Raw genomic sequence first — 23,171 nt, 5'->3', positions numbered from 1 at the left:
CAACAACTGTTAAGAGGAGACTTTGTGCAGCAGGCCTTCATGGTAAAATAGCTGATAGGAAACCACTGCTAAGGACAGGCAACAAGCAGAAGAGACTTGTTTGGGCTAAAGAACACAAGGAATGGACATTAGACCAATGGAAATCTGTGCTTTGGTCTGATGAGTCCAAATTTGAGATCTTTGGTTCCAACCACCATGTCTTTGTGCGACGCAGAAAATGTGAATGAATGGACTCTGCATGCCTGGTTCCCACCGTGAAGCATGGAGGAGGAGGTGTGATGGTGTGGGGGCGCTTTGCTGGTGACACTGTTGGGGATTTATTCAAAATTGAAGGCATACTGAACCTGCATGACTACCACAACATCTCGCAGTGGCATGCTATTCCATCCGGTTTGCGTTTAGTTGGACCATCATTTATTTTTCAACAGGACAATGACCCCAAAGACACCTCCAGGCTGTGTAATGGCTATTTGACCAAGAATGAGAATGATGGGGTGCTACGCCAGATGACCTGTCCTCCACAGTCACCAGACCTGAACCCAATCGAGATGGTTTGGGGTGAGCTGGACCGCAGAGTGAAGGCAAAAGGGCCAACAAGTGCTAAGCATCTCTGGGAACTCCTTCAAGATTGTTGGAAAACCATTTCCGGTGACTACCTCTTGAAGCTCATCAAGAGAATGCCAAGAGTGTGCAAAGCAGTCATCAAAGCAAAAGGTGGCTACTTTGAAGAACCTACAATATAAGACATATTTTCAGTTGTTTCACACTTTTTTGTTAAGTATATAATTCCACATGTGTTAATTCATAGTTTTGATGCCTTCAGTGTGAATGTACAATTTTCATAGTCATGAAAATACAGAAAAATCTTTAAATGAGAATGTGTGTCCAAACTTTTGGTCTGTACTGTAGGTACCTGGAGTCTCGGAGAAACCTGAGGTCCAAGACAATGACCTCTCACTTGAGCCAACCCTTCTTGACCACCATTCACTTTGAAGACATGTTCTCTCTGGTGGAAGCTTGTGTGCCCGAATGCAAAATCTCCAACTGGGCCACCAACTATCAGAGGTCTTTAATAGTACTGGTCTTCTCAAATGTCCCAAAAGGACCTTTTGGACTCCCTCTACACCCATTATAGTCACCCCTTTATCCTCTGCAATGAAAAGAATGCTCACTGTAACCTATGAAGTCTTGTTACGTTTTTGTGAACTTGTACATTTCTTGATGAAGGTGTTTGCAATTTACCTCTACGGTCTACATTCTCTTTGACATCTATTTTAGAGTAATTACAAGTGTTGGGGGTGTAGGAGCCCCCAAAACATTTCACTTTCCCTTCTGATAAATTCCTGTGGGTACCCGCATTTTCTCATAGCAAGGATCTTGTGAAGCCTGTGCTAAAAGTATCTCGGTCTAAGGTTTCTACGCCTTAATTCAAGCAGCAGATGTTTTTGCTGTAAATGTAATCTTTGACCCACAGAAAATACTTATTCTATTTACGCTTTATACGACTGGAAATAGACGCGTTTACATAGAAAGGTATCAGTTCTATTCAAATACAGCAATCAGTTACATTTCTTAAGATCCTAAGACCATGTTGGCTCATAATAACACTAACATTTAAAATTAATATCGCCCCAAAAATGTTTAATTAACAAGTGAATGAGTTGGGCTCTTTGGTCAACTTTTTACCATGTCCTTCTTCCTGTTGAGTGATGTTATATGGCCACCATTACACCTTCTAAAGGGGTTGCAACCCCCCACTCTGGCATTGAAATGGTAAAACACCCTAATTTGTGGTGTAGTCTCAAAGAGTTTAATGACCTTCAGTAAGGCTGAAATTTCACAAGAAGTTTTTGTGTTCATTAGGGCTAAAGTCTTTTTGCGTGTTCCAGTACCATTTGTACGGCAGAGTCATTTTCCATCTTTAGAGTCACTGGGTAAGTCTCTCTCTGCTGTAGAGTGTGAGCTCTTATGGTCAGCAGGGTCCTCTCTCTCTCCTGTAGAGTGTAAGCTCTTATGGTCAGCAGGGTCTTCTCTCTCTCCTGTAGAGTGTAAGCTCTTAGGGTCAGCAGGGTCCTCTCTCTCTCCTGTAGAATGTAAGCTCTTATGGTCAGTGGGGTCCTCTCTCTCTCTCCTGTAGAGTGTAAGTTCTTATGGTCAGTGGGGTCATCTCTCTCTATCCTGTAGAGTGTAAGCACTTATGGTCAGTGAGGTCCTCTCTCTCTTGTAGAATATAAGTTCTTGTGGTCATTGAGGTCCTCTCTCTCTCTAGTAGAGTATAAATTATTGTGGTCAGTGAGGTCCTCTCTTTCTCTCCCTTTCTCTTCTTCTCTCTCTTTTTCTTCTGTAGAGTTTAAGCTATAACAGTAATTACAAAGACAATATTAATAACATGAACATAGGAAGAAATAGCTGAAGCCAGTCACAAAACTATGCTCCAGCTATGGCAATAAAAGCTCAATATAAATAGTACACATCAAGTTTCACGAACTCTCAGTTAATTATCTATCTGGCTTTCCGCTATTCGGGCCACGCTGCTACAGCATCCAAACTAAGAAAAAACTACACTTAACCCTAACACAGTTCAACATCGGTGAGTCACTCACAATTGCGCAGATCAGACGCAGATAGCGCCTGCCGTTTGTTCCCGGTGTAACTGTCCCGAATCAGTTCACTTGAGTCCTTTCTCCTGTATATTGGATCTCTTTCCTCTGAAGGCAGTCAAATCTTGTTTCACTTTCACTGTTGAGGAATGGCTGACACCCTGTGTTGTCTGTTGCATCAGATCACAAGTCTTCAGGGAAACCGTTCTTCAACAAGAGATGAATTTCTCTACTCTTTGACACAATCCTGACAACAAATCTTGCTAAAGTCCATACTCTTATGTCTCATAGATTAACAGTTTCTTTTTATAACCTCTCATTATCAGGGAACCAGCAGCAGTCTCTCTGTTCCCTCAGACACACACGAGGTTTCTCTGCTTCCTGGTTCTTCCTCTCTCCCAGCACACACCAAGCAACCTGAGGGGGGATGCGACTAGTCCAAAAGCAGAAAACCCAGAGGGGAGCATGGTTTCTTAAAACCACAGTGCATTCAATGTCCGATAAGAGCTGATCCCCTACACCTGTACAGTGTAAGCTGTCATGGTCAGTAGGGTCCTTTCTCTCTCTCATGTAGAGTGTAAGCTCTTATGGTCAGCGGGGTCCCCTCTCTCCCTCTTCTCACCCACATGTATTTTCTGAGCAATTACAAGCTTTCCAGTATTGAGATTCGTGCAAATTTATTTGCTGCAAATTGAAATTTTGGGGGAAAATTCTGTGAAATCAAATATCAAAATGATCATCTTTTCTATTGAATCACACATGGCGATTTTAATGCAGTTTTTTTTAATTCAAGCCAGAAGTTCATCATATCAAGAAGGAAAAGTATCAATTCTTCCTTTATGCTTCCAGTCCCCTCTGAATCCACTTCTGCCTTTGGCTCAAAAACAGCATCAAAAACTGCCCATGTGATTGCAGCCTTATGTTATAACTTTCCTGTGGACTGTGAAACTTTAGCAAGCACAAGTGACAAATTAACACAAGTATCTCAGCTCTAACCTGATGAAAACTATTCAAAATGCTTGGTGTGGCCAGTGATACATGGGTGGGGGAAGAAATCAAATGGTACCTGAGCGAAAAATGTTATTGTCAGCATATGTTCTTCTCACTTGTAAAATAAAATACAACCCAGTTAACCAGTTAAAGAGGTCACTAAACATCATATTTGTTGCATAGATCATAAAAAATTACCACTGTTTGCCATTTACATATAGTGAAAAAATTTGCCCAGTGAAAAATTCTAACATTCACTGACACCACCTGGTGCTCAAAGTGTATAGCAATGAGCACGTCCACCTGATGGACATGCTCATTGGGGTTAATATAAAAAAGAGAGTAATATGCAAAAAGAAGTACACAGCTAAAAAAAGATTACAAAGGGTGAAATAACAAAAAGACATACATAAAACAAACAATCAAAGAAAAAGGATAAGTAAACAAACCTTACACAATTGATTCATGCAACTCCTTTGTGGGAAAGATGGAGCCGAAAAAGTTGTGGTACAAAACGTCCATACACGTGTGTTTTTTTCAGATCCGACCCTGATATTCGGTACATGAGATGTTGTAGAGAGTCTCACCAGACCCCTCACTCCTCTCTCCATTTAGGTATGAGGGGGACGGATGATTTGATGCTAATCCAGTTTTAGCCTTAATTTCTGCTGCGGGTCATATTTCCCTTCTGGAATCTCCTAAAGAAACAATATGGCCATCATCTTACTGAACATCCTTCAAACAATCTATACCTACCATACATGAATATCATATATCCATAATTTAGGGAGATTTTGTGCAATTTACCTATGGGTTGTCAGCTACCAAAAATGTTTACATTTTACCCACAGATGCAATTATGCTCCCCGATCATGGATATATCCATGGGTTGGAGGCGTACAGGGACACATCTGTTGGTCCAAATGGTTATGCACCATTTACAGCTACCTGTTAATTACGTTGTGTAAGCACTCCATGTCTGCTCTTCATCAGATAACCTGCTTCAATTACCTATTCACAGCTGGAGATGCAGGCAGTGATCCAATGCCCCCAGCTTTAGATCTGTACAACTCATAACCCCACTTATGACAGTAAACATATGACTTGTTTATAAAGAGATATAGTTATAGGAGATGTAGACGTAGCAGTCAAACTCAAACTATGGAGCTTGAAGATACCCAAAGACTACTTAAGAACATACTATAAAAGGGTCTGTTGTAATTCTTTGGAGCCCAAGAAGTTATATTTCTGACACTGGATATAGGTACTAATATCCCTGGATCCCACCACTTTTGGTAAAATTTGGTATTTATGTAATGTGCATGGGGACCTCCAGATGGTCTTCAGATGGTCCCAGAAGGCACATATCAATTTGGGATGTTTGTCTTAGGGGGACCACCCCTTTAAATTTTAAAGCTATCACTTTGCAACCAATTATATCTAATGTCCCTTAAATAAAGGAAACTCAAGTTTCAGACATCACCCAAGCCATGACACTGAACAAGCCGGAACTGCTGGGAGATGAGTCAGTAAAAGATAAGCAAAGCTAAGTATATACAAAAATACTCAACTCTTTGTATAGATTACATCTTCAGTTATGCAGTATTGTTTTTTTTTTTTACAGTTGAACTTACATTTTTATCTTGGCTTTACAGCAGCCTATTGATATTATTCTGTTCTATGTATCCAGTTACATTGAAGATTCCTTAATTTTTGACAATATAATTAATGAGTAAGGGGTTCAGCTGTTTTTCAGGCCGTAACATTGACGGGGGACCGGCCCAGCACGTAACTTCTGTTTTTCTGTTCTAAATATACAGCAGTGATGTGAGTTATTTGCACAGTGGCAGATACGTGTTTTTGTCTGAGGCCGGCGCAACATCAAAGGCATACTGGACATGTCTATGAATCAAAACCCATCATCTTAGATAGAGCCGCTCGCATGCTTCCTGGCCTGTTCATTTCATCCACGTTCTGGCGGCACAAGAAGTGGCAGCATGCCAAGAGATGCTCCCGTTTCACCTGTATCATCAGTTAATTGGTGAAGATCTAGAGGTCTAAGCACAAAGTAAGTCATCATCCCTGACATCTGAAGCATTCCTCCTACTGACTGTATTTATCACCTTAAAGTGTATGCTGACCCTAAAATTGATCATTATCCCGAAACTGGTCTTTGTGTAGTTTTAGGCTGAGTTACATTTTTTTTGTTATAGGAAGTGTTTAATTATCTTCTTTTATTCTGTATCTACAACTCGAATGGTAGTAAGAACCACACACCACCATTATTGTAATCTTTGGAGCCTAATACTTGGTTATTCGGTCACTGACTATTCTTATACCATTGGTTCATCGGGCTTGTCAATGACGTAATACCCTGCCATGTGAGAATCATGATGGCAGCTTGTCTTATGTGGTTATTTCTAGATTTTGACCCCTCTAAAGTAGTTATTTACTTTGGGAAATCCTTCTTCAAAATTCCCTTAACAACCTTAAGTCACAAAGTCCCACTTCTGAGTCCCCTGTGATTAGCTGAAATCTGTGGAGAAATCTTTCAATATGTTTTCTATTTTTTTCATCAACGCCACAACAGGTGACCTAAAGCATAGCATGGAGTGCATTCAAATCAATGGGCCATCTGTGTAATGTATGCATAGCCCTGGTCCTCCGGAAGCGCACTTTGTAGTCACTTTTTTAATACAGCTTATTCATGAATGACTTTGTAGAAAAAGAATATAAGAAATCTCCTCGTCAATGGCCCACATCCTAAATGTCCTAATATTGTCAGCACTGATTTGACAGTGTCAGAATGTCAAGGGACCAATCAAATTGATAAGGTAAATATTAAGACTAAATTGCTAATTATGGTTGCCAGAGGTGGAAGGAAATTGACTGAGAAACTTACTTAGGACTAATTTGAAAGCTGTTGCAGGACCAATTGGGGGACATACTTGGTCCAAGATGAACACCTGTCAGAGGTGGAAGAAGACTGACTATAAACCTTATTGGGAACTATATTTACAGCTGCCAGTAGGGAAAGGAGACTGACTAGGGAACTTGTTATCAAAGGAAGAAAGAGACTGATTAGGAAACTTAATTGCAAAAAGAACTTCGGCACTCCATACATGAAAATATAAGAAATATTGTATCCAGACTAATGTCACTTTGAAAAATGAAGGTTTTTTGCGCATAATTTGGCCAATTTATGTGTGCCCATCAACCACGACAAGGTCACCTTCGTATGATGGGAAACTACGCTACGCTACCACTGGATATGCCACTCTTGGGCTGTAAGCCTGTATGGACAATATGTCTCTGCTTGGGCTTTTAACCTACAATGTATGGGCTGGTAGAGATAGTTAAAACCACCTGTGACTGAATGGGAGGGACACTTGGTCAGAAAAAAGGCTGTCAAACTTCTAATAGTGTGAACACGTACCTGCTGCAATGCTCCAGGAGCGGGATCCCAAAAATGATTAATAGAAAAAAGAGAGGGGTCGCTCACTGGTCTATTAGGGTGCTCTGAAGAAAAGAGAAATCTCAATTGCAAAAAGAACTTCGGCACTCCATACATGAAAATATAAGAAATATTGTATCCAGACTAATGTCACTTTGAAAAATGAAGGTTTTTTGCGCATAATTTGGCCAATTTATGTGTGCCCATCAACCACGACAAGGTCACCTTCGTATGATGGGAAACTACGCTACGCTACCACTGGATATGCCACTCTTGGGCTGTAAGCCTGTATGGACAATATGTCTCTGCTTGGGCTTTTAACCTACAATGTATGGGCTGGTAGAGCTAGTTAAAACCACCTGTGACTGAATGGGAGGGACACTTGGTCAGAAAAAAGGCTGTCAAACTTCTAATATAAGAAATCTCCTCGTCAATGGCCCACATCCTAAATGTCCTAATATTGTCAGCACTGATTTGACAGTGTCAGAATGTCAAGGGACCAATCAAATTGATAAGGTAAATATTAAGACTAAATTGCTAATTATGGTTGCCAGAGGTGGAAGGAAATTGACTGAGAAACTTACTTAGGACTAATTTGAAAGCTGTTGCAGGACCAATTGGGGGACATACTTGGTCCAAGATGAACACCTGTCAGAGGTGGAAGAAGACTGACTATAAACCTTATTGGGAACTATATTTACAGCTGCCAGTAGGGAAAGGAGACTGACTAGGGAACTTGTTATCAAAGGAAGAAAGAGACTGATTAGGAAACTTGCTAGGTCCTATATTAACAGCCATGAAAAGAGAACATTGACTATGGAACTTGCTATGAAGTATATTCACAGCTGCCAGTGGTGGAAGGAGACTGACTAGGGAACTTGTTTATGACTTTAATAACAGCTGTCAGAGGAAGACGAAGACTGACTAGGAAACTTACTAGGTCCTATATTGGCAGCTATCAAAGGAGAAAATTGACAATAGAACTTACTATAAACTATATTTACAGCAGCCAGTGGGTGAAGGAGACTGACTAGAGAACTTGTTAGTGACTTTATTAAAATCTGTCAGAAGAAGAAGAAAACTGACTAGGAAACTTACTAAATCCTATATTAGCAGCAGTCAAAGGAGAAGATTTATTAGGGAACTATGTTTACAGCTGCTGGAAGGAGAATGAGATTGACTAGGGAATTTATTGGTCACTTTGTTTACAGCTGTCAGAGGAAGAAGACTGACTAGGGAAACTACTAGGAACTGTATGTATAGCTGCCAGAGGGAGAATATACTGACCAAGGAACTTACTGCCAGAAGGGGAAGGAGTGTGAAATGTTATGAGAAATTAACTGACTAGGGAACTTATTGGTAACTTTATTTACAGCTGTCAGAGGAAAAAGACTGACTAGGGAAATTACTGTGAACTATTTGTATAGCTGCCAGAAGGAGAGGAGAGTGACAAATGAACTTACTGCCAGAAGGGGAAGGAGAGTGCAATGTTATGATGTACAGCAGGAGAAATGAACTGACTAGGGAACTTTCTAAGGACTATATTTCCACCTGCCAGAGAATGAAGAGGACTGAATGGTGATGATGTAGAGCATTAGAAAGTAAAAGACATATAGATGGCTATTTATCAAAACTGGTAAACTAATCAAATTCCTCCTCTCATTTTACAGTATTCTGATTAAGGTTGACTTTAAATTTGATTAGTTGCAACTACCCCACCTTTCCTTTGCACCAGTTTTGATAAACCTCTCATCAGGGGCAGGAAAAGACAAAGGATGGCCCTGTGGAAGAACAGAATATGGGTTCATTGCAGTCCAATAATGTGTCTGTAGCCGAAGTTGCGTGTTGCTTTGGAAGTGGATGTGGGCCCCTATGCCTCCTGGGCCCTGGTTGCACCAATGGTATGTCCAAACCTACTTCTCCCTTAGAATGCATGCAAGGGATTGTGGGAGGTAAAAAACAGAGGTCAAAATAACAGAAAAACATTACAAAAAAGAAAAAAAAAAGAAAAAATATCTGCTTGCTTTCAAAGAATGGAAACCTTCATATTTACATTCAGCCTTGATCGTGTTCAACTGGTTGGAAGAGGGCAGCATTGCTATCTCAAGTAGGGATGAGCTGACCCTTGGAAGTTCGGGTTCTGGTACCTGACCAAACTTTATTCCAAAGTTCAATTCGGGTACCAGAACCATACCCGAACTTGAACCAGAACCCGAACTCCATTAGGAAACAATGGGGACCCATACCTTTGAGATGGAAAATCTCTCTCTCTGCAATGGACTTCCCCCGGAACTCCAAACATTGCAACGTACTTCCCCCGGAACTCAGAACATTGCAACAGACTTTCCCCAGAACTCCGAACATTGCAAAGGACTTCCCACGGAACTCCGAACATTGCAATGGACCTCTGGGGAAAGTCCGTGTTCCGTGTCTAGCACCGAACCCTAAATGTCCAGTACGAACCCGGAACTTTTAAGTTCAGCATCGCTCATCTCTATTCTCAAGTTTTTAAGTTTGGATGTAAAGATAAATGTTCCCATTCACTGACAACAAGGAATCAAAATCCAATGTAAAGTAGAAAATTGCAACACTTTACATTTCCGAACTCAGCCCCCTCGAACTACTCCAATGGCATCAGCAGCAGCCGCCGATATACGTGTACAATGAATTCATTACCTCCACGCGGTCGGAAACAGCTGATCCTCACTTGCCATATTACATGACAGCCTCTAAATACCCTTTACATGCAAGAGGCTTCTTTACCCATCCCCTCGGGAGTAAAGCTCTGCTGGACGTTCATGTCAATGTGATCGCAGCAAGTACAAAATGAGAGAAGGTTTGTGAGGGTCTAATGTAATAATCCCTGGCGGTGACTGTCTCATTCCGTTGCAATTATAAGTGTGAATTTATGGCTGGAGGAGACGGCAGCGTATAATTCCCCTTTGGCTTTCCCATGCCGTTCTCTGAGTGAACATACTGGTGAGGAAGTGCCTGCAGGATTATCATTGCTAAGTGATGAGGCGAGGAACTGTTATAGCTTCTTGCGCTCTAAATAAGGAAACTGCCTGCCAGACATATGACTATTCAACCAATTTGGTCCTTGAAGCTCCCCTTCAGATTTCACATTTTCACAAAGTTGTCCCAAGTGGCTCATTCCCCGACTTGGGCATCCGGGACGACCATCGGAGGTGGCTGCTCAGGTTAGTGATGGTGCACCGGCTTTATTATCGGCATGGTGTTGATGTCAGAATGACGTCGGGGTATAGGACAGCCTCTGAAGTATAAAGATAGGCCGAGCAAATATATCCGGCTGCCCACTAGTACTCGAGAGCTACAAAACATGGTCCCCACCACTTTTATGTTTGCTGGGCTCTACGTATTCTCTACTCATTTTCTCCCAGGCTTCGGTTTCATGTCAGCAATCCCTATCTGCCTTCCAAAAATAAGCTCCTACCGCCATGCTGAAGAGAGAAAAACAAGGAGGGCGGTATTTTTAGGGCCATTAATTCTGACCACGTGTCCAGAAGGTGAACCGGATGGCCGTCGCACAAAGACTACTCATCACTATGTCCTGCGGAGCCAGAATTCACTGGACGTTGCCTGTTTTTCTTCTGCTGGGTTTTGTGGGAGACCTCGTTTCGTCGTACCCTATACCCTACAGGGCTAATGGAACATTACTGGAAAGGACATTGGAATCGCTGTTCTCCAGGTCGATCGGAATGTCTTCCGACAAATTGGATGCAAAGTGGAAGAGCGATTATTTGCAGGGGATTAAGAGACAACGGAGGCTTTATTGTAATGTCGGGATTGGGTTTCACCTGCAGGTCCTTGAGGACGGAACGATAAATGGTGTGCACAGTGAAAGTCCACATAGTGAGTTACATCCTGAAATTCCGTGAGAAAGTGATGTCATGCATGTAACATATTGTCTAGTTGAAAAAACCTGGGAGTCCGAACTGAAACGTAAATTTATGTGCATGCAACATATTGTCTAGTTGATCAATTCAACACTGTCATTCCTGCAAAAAATAAAAATATTATTATTATTTTTTTATTATTATTATTTATTATTATTACTAATATGGATTTTATATTTGATTATTTTAAGCATTATTTTCATGTCTATTCATTTTATCATTTATGTTTTGTTTTTTTTGCATTCATAATTGGTTGTATGATTATTTTTGCATTCTTCTTCATAGTAATAATAATAATTATAATAATACAAATAATAATAATAATATGTATTGTTATTATCATTATTTTATAGGTATTTTTATCATTATTATTAAATAATTATTATTATTGTAATAATTGCACAATTATTATTATGTTATATTGTTTTTATTACTATTATTATTACTATTTAAATATTACATTAAAAAAATGTGGGCAAGGTAAAAAAACAATAAAAATAGGAAACATTGTAAGTGATAGTAAAATGTATAATGATAATTAAAAAAAATGAATAATAATAATTATTATTCCTAATTATTATTATTAATAATTATAATAACAATTATTATTCAAATATGACATAATTGTGGCCGAGTTAATGAAATATGAAGAAAAAAAGGAAATATTGTGATAGTAAAAAGTATAATGATAATCATTTTAAATTATTATTATTTAAATATTACATTAAAAATCATGGACAAGTTACTGAAATATAAAGAAAAAATAGGGAAAATTGTAAGTGATAGTAAAATGTATAATGATAATAATTACAAAATAATAATTACATTATTATTTAAATATTAAATTAACTTTTTTTTACAAATTGTGGGCAAGTTAATGAAATAATCAAGTGATAGTAAAATGTATGATAATTGTTAATAATTGTTAATAATAATTATATGCTAATAATATGATTATTAAAAAATAATAATTGTATTATTTCTATTATTACATTTTAATATCATAAACATATTTCACTTTTCTCTTATTCCTTTTTCCTATTTCCTTTACTTTCCACCAATTTACTATGTAATATTAAGTCAAATGTTTTTACCTAACCAGGTAGAAAAAAAAAATTAAGGAGAAGGGAGGGGGAATATATGATAAAATGGTTTCAACCAAGTAAAACCTGGAAATATGGGGTTAAAAATATAGAAAAAAATATATATATATATAACATCGAAATAAAAAGGCAAAATAAAAAAGTGACATAATATATAATATATATGTAAATGATGATAGTAGTAGATGCTGAAATCCGGGTAGTAGGTGAAGATGTGAATTAAGATGTTTATTGTATAGGATATTGTATTGATCCTAATGGGACGTTGCTGCTTGTGAGCCTTTATATTTCTATATATTTATACCCTACGGGTGATATATTTAGTGATATAGTCAGTGGTTATTGGATATTTTCTATGCTATAGTTTAGTTGTTGTGCATTGTACAGTGAAGCTGATGTTTAGGGACAGTTTACTGTCTTTATATGATTATTTATGGCAGCTTTTGCTTTAGATTAATTTTTTTCCCTCTTGGTCTAAAGTTTTTTGGAGCGGGTTTTTTTTTGCATGTGACTGGTGATTTCAGTAATTTGTACTTTTTAGTTAGGATGCAACATTACATCTGGTTTTCATCTTGACCAGCGTTCTCCAACATGCGGTTGCAAAAATTACAACTCCTATCATTTTTGGGTTTTTTTGTAAGTTGCTGGTACAACTCCTATCATGCATTAACTTTTTACATCAGATTTTTCAAGGGGGCTCAAGCTGCCCTCTTCATTGTTTACCCAGGCACAGCGCCACATGTACAGAGGTGGCGGTGCCTGGTACTACCGCTCAGTCTCATTCAATTCAGTACCAGGCACAGCCACAAACATATGTATGGCGCTGTGCCTGGGTAAACAATGACCATAGTAATCAGGTCATCATCAGTGCTGCTTGGGGTTGAACCCCCAAAATATTGACAGCCTATTCTAATCAATGGCATAGTCCGTGGTAGAAGGGGAAAACAGGTACAGTTGCCCAGGTGTGAAATAAGCGGTGCCGGCAAGCCCCACATCTTTTTGGACTATTGACTCAGTGATTGCCCGTCCAGTGCTATGTAGAGCACAGCAGTCTATATAAATTTGTCATCTGTTGCGCTCTGCATAGGCAGCAACCAAGATTATAAAACTTGGTAAAATGAAGTGAGCTTTGTCATCTCGATCGTGAGCTACGTAGAGCGCAGCAGCCGATGAAAAACTCATCACAGCTGCTGCTCTCTGCATAAGCAAAGACCGGGGATGACAGAAGCTGAGCAGCAAATGAATGAAGAAAGTAATGAATCGTCATATACACTACACATGGTTCACTGCTGTCATCATTCATTAAGAGCCACTCATACATTTTCATACACTTTTTTGTTATAATCCTAACTAGGGTTCGTGCTAGACTTAGTACTAGGGTTAGAGGTAGGGTTAGGGTAGTAGTTACATAAAAAATTTAATAAAAAAAAATAAAAGTGAAAAAAAGGTAACAATGGATACGTTTTTAAAAAAACCTCTACACTTAGAGGATCAAAGGTAAACTATAATTACATCAGTATATACAATTCGTGTTCTTGGGGGATAAAGGGTTCAAAATTGGACTAGTGGAAGGGACTCAGGGAGCACCAATTTTCCTCATGCTTAACAATATTGACATTGCAATATCAGAATATTTAAGTCCTACTTTAGTCCTGCCTAATAACATCCCAACCCCACCCCGGGCAAGCGCCAACCCTGCCTGGTAACACCCCTAAACAGAACAAGTTTGCCTACTTTTGAGAAAGGTTTTAGAAAATCCAACGCGTTTTCAACTTGAAACAGCCCTTAATTTGGCAGGAAAAATTATGATAGTCCCATGAAATTCAAGACTATCGGCAACTATGGATTCATTTGGCTGGCCTTGGCTTGTTGGCTATCTTCACGGCACCTGGAACACCAACCATTGTAGCCTCCTCCCTGCTATGCCCCCTAATTAGTGGTGTAGGAGTGACTCAACAAAAGCAAGACCCGGTAGACGTCAGGCTCCCAGGCAATGGGGGACATAGGGAGGACTCATAAACTAATAAGTGGCTATTATGCAGGGGACACACAAATTTTGCCTGCCCTGACTGCAATATTGTCTATATACAGTTTACATCAATCATAGGTTTTTTTTTGTTTTTTTTCCAGGTCTCTTAGAAATTTCAACAGTAGAGCGAGGAGTTATAAGCTTGCTTGGTGTGAAAGCAAACTTCTTTGTAGCGATGAACAGCAAGGGTCGAATATATGCTTCGGTAAGTATTGACCATTTAATATAAATTCACGTTGCGGAATTTTGTGGCATAAAATGGGATATGTCTAGCAATGATGGAAATGTTTACTTGGTGTAGCGATGGAGTGAAAAAATGAGAGGATTGCCTTGTATGAAAATACTCTACGCCACCAGCTTTAGGTCTGAAGACAGCCATCTCTCCCGTCTCCCCCTTACACATGCGTGTTCTCCTTCGCCGAGCATTCTTATGTTTTCTATGGGGAAAGAGGAGAAAAACGTTGCCAGACTACTCTTCTCCCCACTGAAAAAGAAAAGGGATCGGAAATTGATAACCCAACTTCCCGATATTTTTCTCCTCCATCACAGGAGACTCAGGAGGCTCCATGGACATCAGACAGTCAACTGGTCCATCTAAAATTGGTGGTTTTGGCCAGCTTTCTCCTAATGTGCATTTGAACCTTAAGGGTAGACCATCAATGTCTGAATTTTCAGATCTCCTACGATAGCTAGAAAAAAAGTCGCTGTGATCCCCTTTTGTTATTTTTTCTAAAAAGTATCTTTCTTGATCTTGTACTAGATCTGTCCTGTTCAATTTATGGGACTAAGTTCCAAAACCCACTAACGAGCAAGACCGAGGGTGATAGCTACAATCCCTTCAATCTAGAACTCCAAAATCACACCTATCAGCAAGGCCAGACCAAGATTGGTGGAATCCCTTGAGAAAGAAAAATTGATGAGGGCTTCAGAACTACTAACAATGTCATGTATAATTTAAGGCCCCTTAACATGTTGGCGGGATCCACCAGCTCATATTGGTGGTACTGGCCAAAATATTATGTGTAAGAAGCCTCCCAACTCTTCCAGATGGGTATTTCTACTGAAAACAGGGTAATAACAGATCTCTAGAAATCTAACGTTGACTAAAACGAGTTGCCGTGACCTCCTTTGTTATTTTTTTATGAAAAAAATGAGTGCTGATCTTGTGCTACATCAGTCCTTTTAAATATATGGGACTATGTTCCAATATCCATGAATGAGCATGAGCGAGAGCGAGAGCGATAGCTGCAATCCCTTCAGTGTAGGCTTTCACTAGGGAATCCCAACGTTTGAACTTCCATCAATCAGACCTATCAAATCAATATCTCCTCAGTAAGACAGATTAAGATTGGTGGAAGACCCAAGGTATGAAAAAGTGATGAGCCTCCCATCACTAGTCACATTGTTCTGGATAACGTAAATGGGTTGTCCGGTGGGGATTCAACCTTTTGGACCCGCATTGATTGGCAGAATGGAGAACTTTTATCAATGGATTGGAGCGGCAATGCACACACTCGACCACCATTCCATTCATTCTCTATGGGGATTTCGAGTGCTGTTCTTGACCCAATAATGAATGGAGCGGCAGTCTGGCGTTCGACCTGCAGAGCCATAATATTCCCCATTGGGGATAAAAATTCCTTGATTTGCCGATCAGTGCGTATCTCAACGGTAAGACGCCCACTGATCAGCAAGTTAACAAGTTAACTTGTTTTAACTAGAGAACCCCTTTAAGGCCCCCAATATATTGGCTGGTTACTGAACCAGAAGATTTTGGCAAGACCGGCCAACCAGGACCGGCGTCAGCACCCGGCGCACCCGGGCAAGTGCCGGGGCCCTGAGCAGGCGAAGGGTCCCACTGCCATTGGGCACCCGCCACGCTATGGGACCCGTGAGCGGTGCGGTGCCGGTGTCAGCGCCCGCCACCCCCCCGCTTGCTCAGGGCCCCGGCAGCCGGCACAATACTTACCTCTCCCCGTGCCTCCGCAGCGTCTTTCGCGTCCTCTGACTGTGACGTCTCAGGTCAGAGGGCGCGGTGATGTCTTTACACCGCGCGCGCTCTCTCCTGACCTGTCGCAGTGCAGAGCGGGAAGACGCGGGCGACGCTGGAGTCTGGAGCAGCGCCAGCAGCAGGTAAGAAGTGAGGTGAGTATTGGATTTTTTTATTTTTTTCATGTATGGGGGCATGGGGCATTATATGGTGGGGGTGTATGTGACATCCTTCATGGGGCATTAATTATAAGGTGAGGGGGGGTGCGACATCCTGCATGGGGCATTATAAGAGGGGGAGGGGGGAAGTGACATCCTGCATGGGGCATTATAAGGGGGGGGTGACATCCTGCATGGGGCATTATAAGGAGGGTGGGTATGAGACATACTGCATAGGGCATTATAAGAAGGGTGGGTGTGTGACATACTGCATGGGGCATTATAAGGGAGGGGGTGGTCTGACATCCTGCATGGGGCATTAAAGGGAGGGAAGTGACATCCTGCAATGGGCATTATATGGGGGGGAGAGGTGACATCCTGCATGGGACATTATATGGAGGGGGGGAGAGGTGACATCCTGCATAGGGCATTAAAAGGGGGGTGGTGACATCCTGCATGGGGCATTATAAAGAGGGTGGGTATGTGACATACTGCATAAGGCATTATAAGGAGGGTGGGTGTGTGACATACTGCATGGGGCATTATAAGGGAGGGGGTGGTCTGACATCCTGCATGGGGCATTATAAGGGAGGGGGTGGTCTGACATCCTGCATGGGGCATTAAAGGGGGGGGGGAGTGACATCCTGCATGGGGCATTATATGGGGGGGGAGAGGTGACATCCTGCATGGGACATTATGTGGAGGGGGGAGAGGTGACATCCTGCATAGGGCATTAAAAGGGGGGGTGACATCCTGCATGGGGCATTATAAGGGGGGTGACATCCTGCATGGGGCATTATAAGGGGGGAACAGCCTGCATGGAGCGTTATATGGGGGCCAGTGTTCTGTATGGAGCATTATATGGGGGCCAGTATTCTGTATGGAACGTTTTATGGGCACCAGTATCCTGTATGGAGCGTTATATGGAGACCAGTATCCTGTATGGAGCTTTATATGGGGACCAGTATCCTGGATGGAGCATTTTATGGGGGCCAGTATTCTGTATGGAGCTTTATATGGGGGCCAGTATCCTGTATGGAGCGTTATATGGGGACCAGTATCCTGTATGGAGCATTATATTGGGACCAGTATCCTGTATGGAGCTTTATATGGGGACTAGTATCCTGTATGGAGCGTTATATGGGGGCCAGTATTCTGTATGGAGCGTTATATTGGGACCAGTATCCTGTATGGAGCTTTATATCGGGACCAGTATCCTGTATGGAGCATTTTATGGGGGCCAGTATTCTGTATGGAGCTTTATATGGGGACCAGTATCCTGTATGGAGCGTTATATAGGGGTCAGTATCCTGTGTAGGGCATTATATGGGGGCTAGTATCCTGTATGGAGCATTATATGGGGACCAGTATCCTGTATGGAGCGTTATATGGGGGACAGTATCCTGTATGGAGCATTATATGGGGTCCATTATACTGTATGGAGGACTATACTGTCCAGTCTGCACTGTGCGCTGTGAGGATTCGCCGGTTTCTGAGCTATTGTAGAATTTACAATAGATATCACTCATGTAATGCAGTAAGTGAAATCTTTGCATTGTACTATATATATATATATTTCTCTGTGGTATCTGTGCATCATGAATCGTGGTATGTGCTAAAGGGGCCCACTGAGACTCTTTCGCCCAGGGCCCACCAAAACCTGGAGCCGGCCCTGCGGCCAACCTAAATATATTTATGCGGCTTCACAACTCTTCTCCAGCTAATGATATCGGGAGAGAGGAAGATGTTATATTACAATGGCCAATTCTTTTACTTCTCCTGGTTGCCGCCAGAGGTGTAGGCCAATGACTTACTCCTCTCTCCCTATTAAATACACATGCATACTCGGCTGAACTGAATGTTCATGTGTATGTGGCAGTCAGGAGAGATCTGTTGGCTGAACATTCATCTGGCTGACCAATATCTAAGGTATATGGACTCCTTTACAATTAGACATAAACATTAGATTCAGAACCAGAGAACAATTTAATGAGTATTAGTGAAGCGATACCCAGAGTTATCTGAAAGCTTCTTATATCATCTCCAAATAGTGTCAGACTGGGGTGCAAAAGGCCCACCAGTCACCTCAACTTCAGGGCCCAACTTTTCAGCTAAATGCAAATATAACTTTATACTTATTTGCGAATTTACAGTATATAACAATGAACTGGTAGATTGCTAAATGAATAAAATGGTGCCTTTGTCTGTACATAGTGATTCAAGTATATTGTGCCAAGTACTGCTCAGATAAAAGGCTGATGGTCCAGTCCTGCACAGGAGTGGCCCACCGGAGGATTCTCCTGTTCTCCTGTGGGCCAGTCTGAATCTGTGTCCAAATGTCCAAAAATATGCATAATTGACCACTTGATATCCAAAAATCACATGTTCTGGCATAAATGATTACATACATATCTTGCTAATATGAGTGATGGGTAAAACAAAGGATAGAAGGAACTGGATGTTGGTGGCCCACTCCTGCATGGGGGCCCACCAGAGGATTCTCAGGTTCTCTTGTGGGCCAGTCCGAGTCTGTGTCCAAATGTCCAAAAATATGCATAATTGACCTCTAGATGTCCAAAAATCACATGTTCTGGCATAAATTATTACATACATATCTTGCTAATATGAGTGACAGGTAAAACAAGGGGTTGAAGGAACTGGATGGTGGTGGCCCACCCCTGCATGGGGGCCCAGCAGAGGATTCTCAGGTTCTCCTGTGGGCCAGTTTGAGCCTGTGTCCAAATGTCCAAAAATATGCATAATTGACCACTGGATATCCAAAAATCACATGTTCTGGCATAAATTATTACATACATATCTTACTAATATGAGTGATAGGTAAAACAAGGGGTTGAAGGAACTGGATTTTGGTGGCCCATCGGAGGATTCTCAGGTTCTCCTGTGGGCCAGTCCAAGCCTGTGTTCAAATGTCCAAAACTATGCATAATTGACCACTGGATATCCAAAAATGACACGTTCTGGCATAAATTATTACATACATATCTTGCTAATATGAGTGACAGGTAAAACAAGGGGTTGAAGGAACTGGATGGTGGAGAAGGAGCACTAAAACTTTTATTCCAGAATTAAGTCTATCGTTCCATTCCGATAATTTTTTTTTTTTTTACACAAACGGCAAAGTAATAAAAGCCCCTTTAAATAGAAACCGGAGGATAAGATTAGAGAACCCGGGATTACAGCCATCAGTAAATGCATCTTTGCTTACAGCATAAAATATTAAATGTCACGTTTTCTAATCCGGATTTCGTATCCAGTCACAGATCCCGCGTTTGTGGTCAAATATAAGTTGCACTATAAATATATATTACAGGCGAATAAAAGAGCAACTTGCTAATGTATATCAGCGAGCGGAGGGTGCGAGGGGAACAGGTGGCATCTGACCCGAGCATCTTGGGAGCGCAGAAGCGAGATTTATTGTTAGATGTAGACTCTCAGGCACCGACTGTCATAACACGCTCTTATCCTTCACAAATAATGACTTTCTACAGGGTCTTGTAAAGGAACCAAATCGCAGGATACTGTACTTAGCTGCTAAGGTCACCCAGGATAGAGGCACCCAGCAGCACAGGCGCGAGCACTGACGTCACCGTAATCCTGGCCGGCGCTATAAGTGCCGCCTGACTTCATACACAGATATGAGGGCGCTATTTTAGACCGTTATAGCTATTAGTGTTAAGGATTATCCACATTCATTCACCACTTCGGCCTATGCAAAGGTCTGCAGAGAGGACTCGGCTATAAGATGACCACTTCATGGCCGGTGAAACAGCAAACCGAACAGTAACCTAATGCCGGGGCAGATTTTTTGTGGAAGGTCGTTGTGTGCTGGGATCAGATAGATGATAGATAGATAATAGATAAATAGATAGATGATAGATAATAGATAGATAATACAGTGGGGGAAATTATTATTTGATCCCTTGCTGTTTTTCTAAATTTGCCCACTGACAAAGACATGAACAGTCTATAATTTTAAGGGCAAGTTAATTTTAACATTGAGAGATAGAATATCCAAAAAAAATCAAGAAAATCACATTGTATAAATTAGATAAATTTATTTGCATTTTGCAGTGAGAAATAAGTATTTGATCCCCTACAAACCATTATGAGTTCTGGCTCCTACAGACCAGTTAGACGCTCCTAATCAACTCATTACCTGCATTAAAGACAGCTTTCTTACATAGTCACCTGTATAAAAGACTCCTGTCCACAGACTCAATTAATGAGCCAGACTCTAACCTCAACAACATGGGCAAGACCAAAGAGCTTTCTAAGGATGTCAGGGACAAGATCATAGACCTGCACAAAGCTGGATTGTGCTACAAAACCATAAGTATGATGCTGGGTGAGAAGGAGACAACTGTTGGTGCAATAGTAAGAAAATGGAATAAATACAAAATGACTATCAATCGACATTGATCTGGGGCACCATGCAAAATCTCACCGTTCTACACGGGGGGAACTTGTTAATGATCTCCAGGCAGCTGGGACCACAGTCAGCAAGAAAACCATTGGTAACACATTACGCCTTAAAGGTTTAAAATCCTGCAGTGCCCGCAAGGTCCCCCTGCTCAAGAAGGCACATGTGCAGGCCCATCTGAAGTTTGCCAATGAACACCTGGATGATTCTGTTATTGGGAGAAGAATGCTTTTGTCAGATGAGACAAAAATTGAGCTCTTTGGCATTAACTCAACTCGCCGTGTTTGGAGGAAGAAGGATGAGTACAATCCTAAGAACATCGTCCCAACCGTGAGGCATGATGGGGGAAACATTATACTTTGGGGGTGCTTTTCTGCAAAGGGGACATGACGATTGCACCGTACTGAAGGGAAGGTGGATGGGGTCATGTATCGCGATATTTTGGTCAACAACCTCCTTCCCTCAGTAAGAGCATTGAAGATGGGTCGTGGCTGGGTCTTCCAGCAAGACAATGACCCAAAACATACAGCCAAGGCAACAAAGGAGTGGCTCAAAAAGAAGCACAGTAAGGTCATGGAGTGGCCTAGCCAGTCTCCAGACCTTAATCCCATAGAAAACTTATGGAGGGAGTTGAAGCTCCGAGTTGCCAAGTGACAGCTTCAAAATGTTAATGATTTAGAGATGATCTGCAAAGAAGAGTGGACCAAAATTCCTCCTGACATGTGCGCAAACCTCATCATCAACTACAAAAACCGTCTGACTGCTGTGCTGCCAACAAGGGTTTTGCCACCAAGTATTAAGTGTTGTTTGCCAGGGGGATCAAATACTTATTTCTCACTGCAAAATGCAAAAAAATGTATCTGACGCGCCCCTGGGCCTGCTGTGTCGCGCAGCGTCTCGCGCACGGGGGCTTACCCGGAACCGGATCAGATGAGGGTTGTAGTCTCCGAGTGGCGGGGACCCGGTCCGTGCCCAGGGAGTCAACTCAGTGTGTGGCAGTCTTGATAGATGTTATTTGAGTGTCGACTACGCCACCCGTTGATTTGCAGCTATGGAGCTGCCGCTGCAGGGCAGACCGCTGAGGCCAGTGTAGAATTGTGCAGCGTGATAGTATAACCCCCAATGGGAGGGGTATGGCCTCAGGGCAGCCGACGTGGAAGATGAGGGTAGCAGGAACCACTCAGAGACGGTGCGGTGTAATTCAGGGTCTTTACTGGTAACAACGATAGACCCTCCCGGAGTACTTGCTAGCGAACGGGGCCTGGTCAGTCCTTGAGCAAATGGGATCTCCCCTGGCCAGGCGGAGTTGTAGGCCTCCCAAACTGACTGTACTCTTCTGGCTACCTTGCTAGAAGCGGATATAAGTAGCCCACGTCCCTGAGTGTACCGTGTGGTGCTCACCCGTATGGCCGGTGACTCGGGGCCTTCTAATGGCTTCCGCTCCACGATGGCGGCGCTGGTCCCACGCGTGTGACCGTGCCTTCGGGTTTCTGGGCCTGAGGACCTGAAATCCCCTGCCGGTCGGCTTCTGCTGCTGGGTAAGAGTTAGTCCCCACAGCCTCGGACGCCGGGTCCGGTAAGAAAGCTTCTCAGTCAGGGCGAGCTCTGCAGCTGCCAGCCCCTGACTTGTAGTAGTATTGCTACCACTGAGCTTCTGCTGTTTCTTCCGGTGACTGTTTCTTGTCTCTACTCTCCTTGACTGACTAACCCTGCTTCAGCCCCGGGTTTATATCGGGGAAGGTCTTCCCCTCCCAAGACTGGGCAGGAGGTGTGGCATGCACAGGATCCCTGACCAAAGGACCTCCCACCTGCTCTCAGACATAACATTACATTACTGTGGGAAACCAGACCCCTGGGGTGCCACATTCCCCCCTAGTGAAATTTAGTACTCCGGGACTAAACATATTTTAGAAAAACATAACAAGATATAACAACAATAATAGTACAATAAGAAGAAACACATAAAGGTGGTCACGGCATGTCCGTAACCGGGTGTAGTCTTTGAAGAAAAGCAAGGTGTCCATTTCACCAAAACAGGGAGACGTAACCAGGTAGGGGTTTGTCCTGCCCCGAGTCCTTAACAGTCTTTAGTCCGTCCTGGGTTACGCTCCAACTATGTACAAAGGATTCCCGGTAAATCCACCAAGGACTCCTACAAATAACTAGAAACACAAAATTATACACAAGCAATAATACACAGGTAAACATAAATAAAACAATTTATACACTTCAAATCCTCCAACGTGCGGGTAACTGGCCTCTAGTGGCCCTAGTGGACCTACGGAGCTGACTGTCTAGCCCTGAACTACAGGGTGTAGGAGCTGTCAAGGGTAAACTGGGCAGCTGTCTACCGGCTCTTTGGCTCACTAGGGATATGGCAGGCTCACTGCAAGCAGAGGGTTGATCCTCCTGGTCTGCGGGTGTGGGGTCTTCTGCCTCCTGGACCGACTGTTCTTCCAGCTCTACCTGTTGCTCCGTAGGTGCTTGGG

The 23,171-nt window shown here is 42.2% G+C and overlaps 1 protein-coding gene and 1 long non-coding RNA gene across 2 annotated transcripts in view; one reads left to right on the top strand and one right to left on the bottom strand.

The window, feature by feature from the left end:
• Positions 1–1,851: 1,851 nt before the first annotated feature.
• On the bottom strand, positions 1,852–9,862 carry LOC141164568 (uncharacterized). Its single transcript, XR_012250930.1, has 3 exons — positions 9,721–9,862; positions 4,040–4,288; positions 1,852–2,355 (listed from the first exon to the last, which is right to left on the bottom strand). It is a non-coding gene; the product is annotated as an uncharacterized lncRNA (long non-coding RNA).
• Positions 9,863–10,272: 410 nt separating this feature from the next.
• Positions 10,273–23,171, top strand: part of FGF6 (fibroblast growth factor 6) — a 39,359-nt gene continuing 26,460 nt past the window's right edge. Inside the window, exons 1-2 of the mRNA XM_073649957.1 lie at positions 10,273–10,917; positions 14,195–14,298. Of these exons, the coding sequence (XP_073506058.1) occupies positions 10,581–10,917; positions 14,195–14,298 (441 nt within the window). The 5' untranslated portion in view covers positions 10,273–10,580. The remainder of the gene's footprint in view (positions 10,918–14,194; positions 14,299–23,171) is intronic.

Source organism: Phyllobates terribilis, unplaced genomic scaffold (assembly GCF_046119375.1).
Source record: "Phyllobates terribilis strain yellow unplaced genomic scaffold, ASM4611937v1 Scaffold_10__3_contigs__length_209671492, whole genome shotgun sequence".
Taxonomy (NCBI): Eukaryota; Metazoa; Chordata; class Amphibia; order Anura; family Dendrobatidae; genus Phyllobates; species Phyllobates terribilis.
This window is presented reverse-complemented; position numbering and strand designations above follow the sequence as displayed.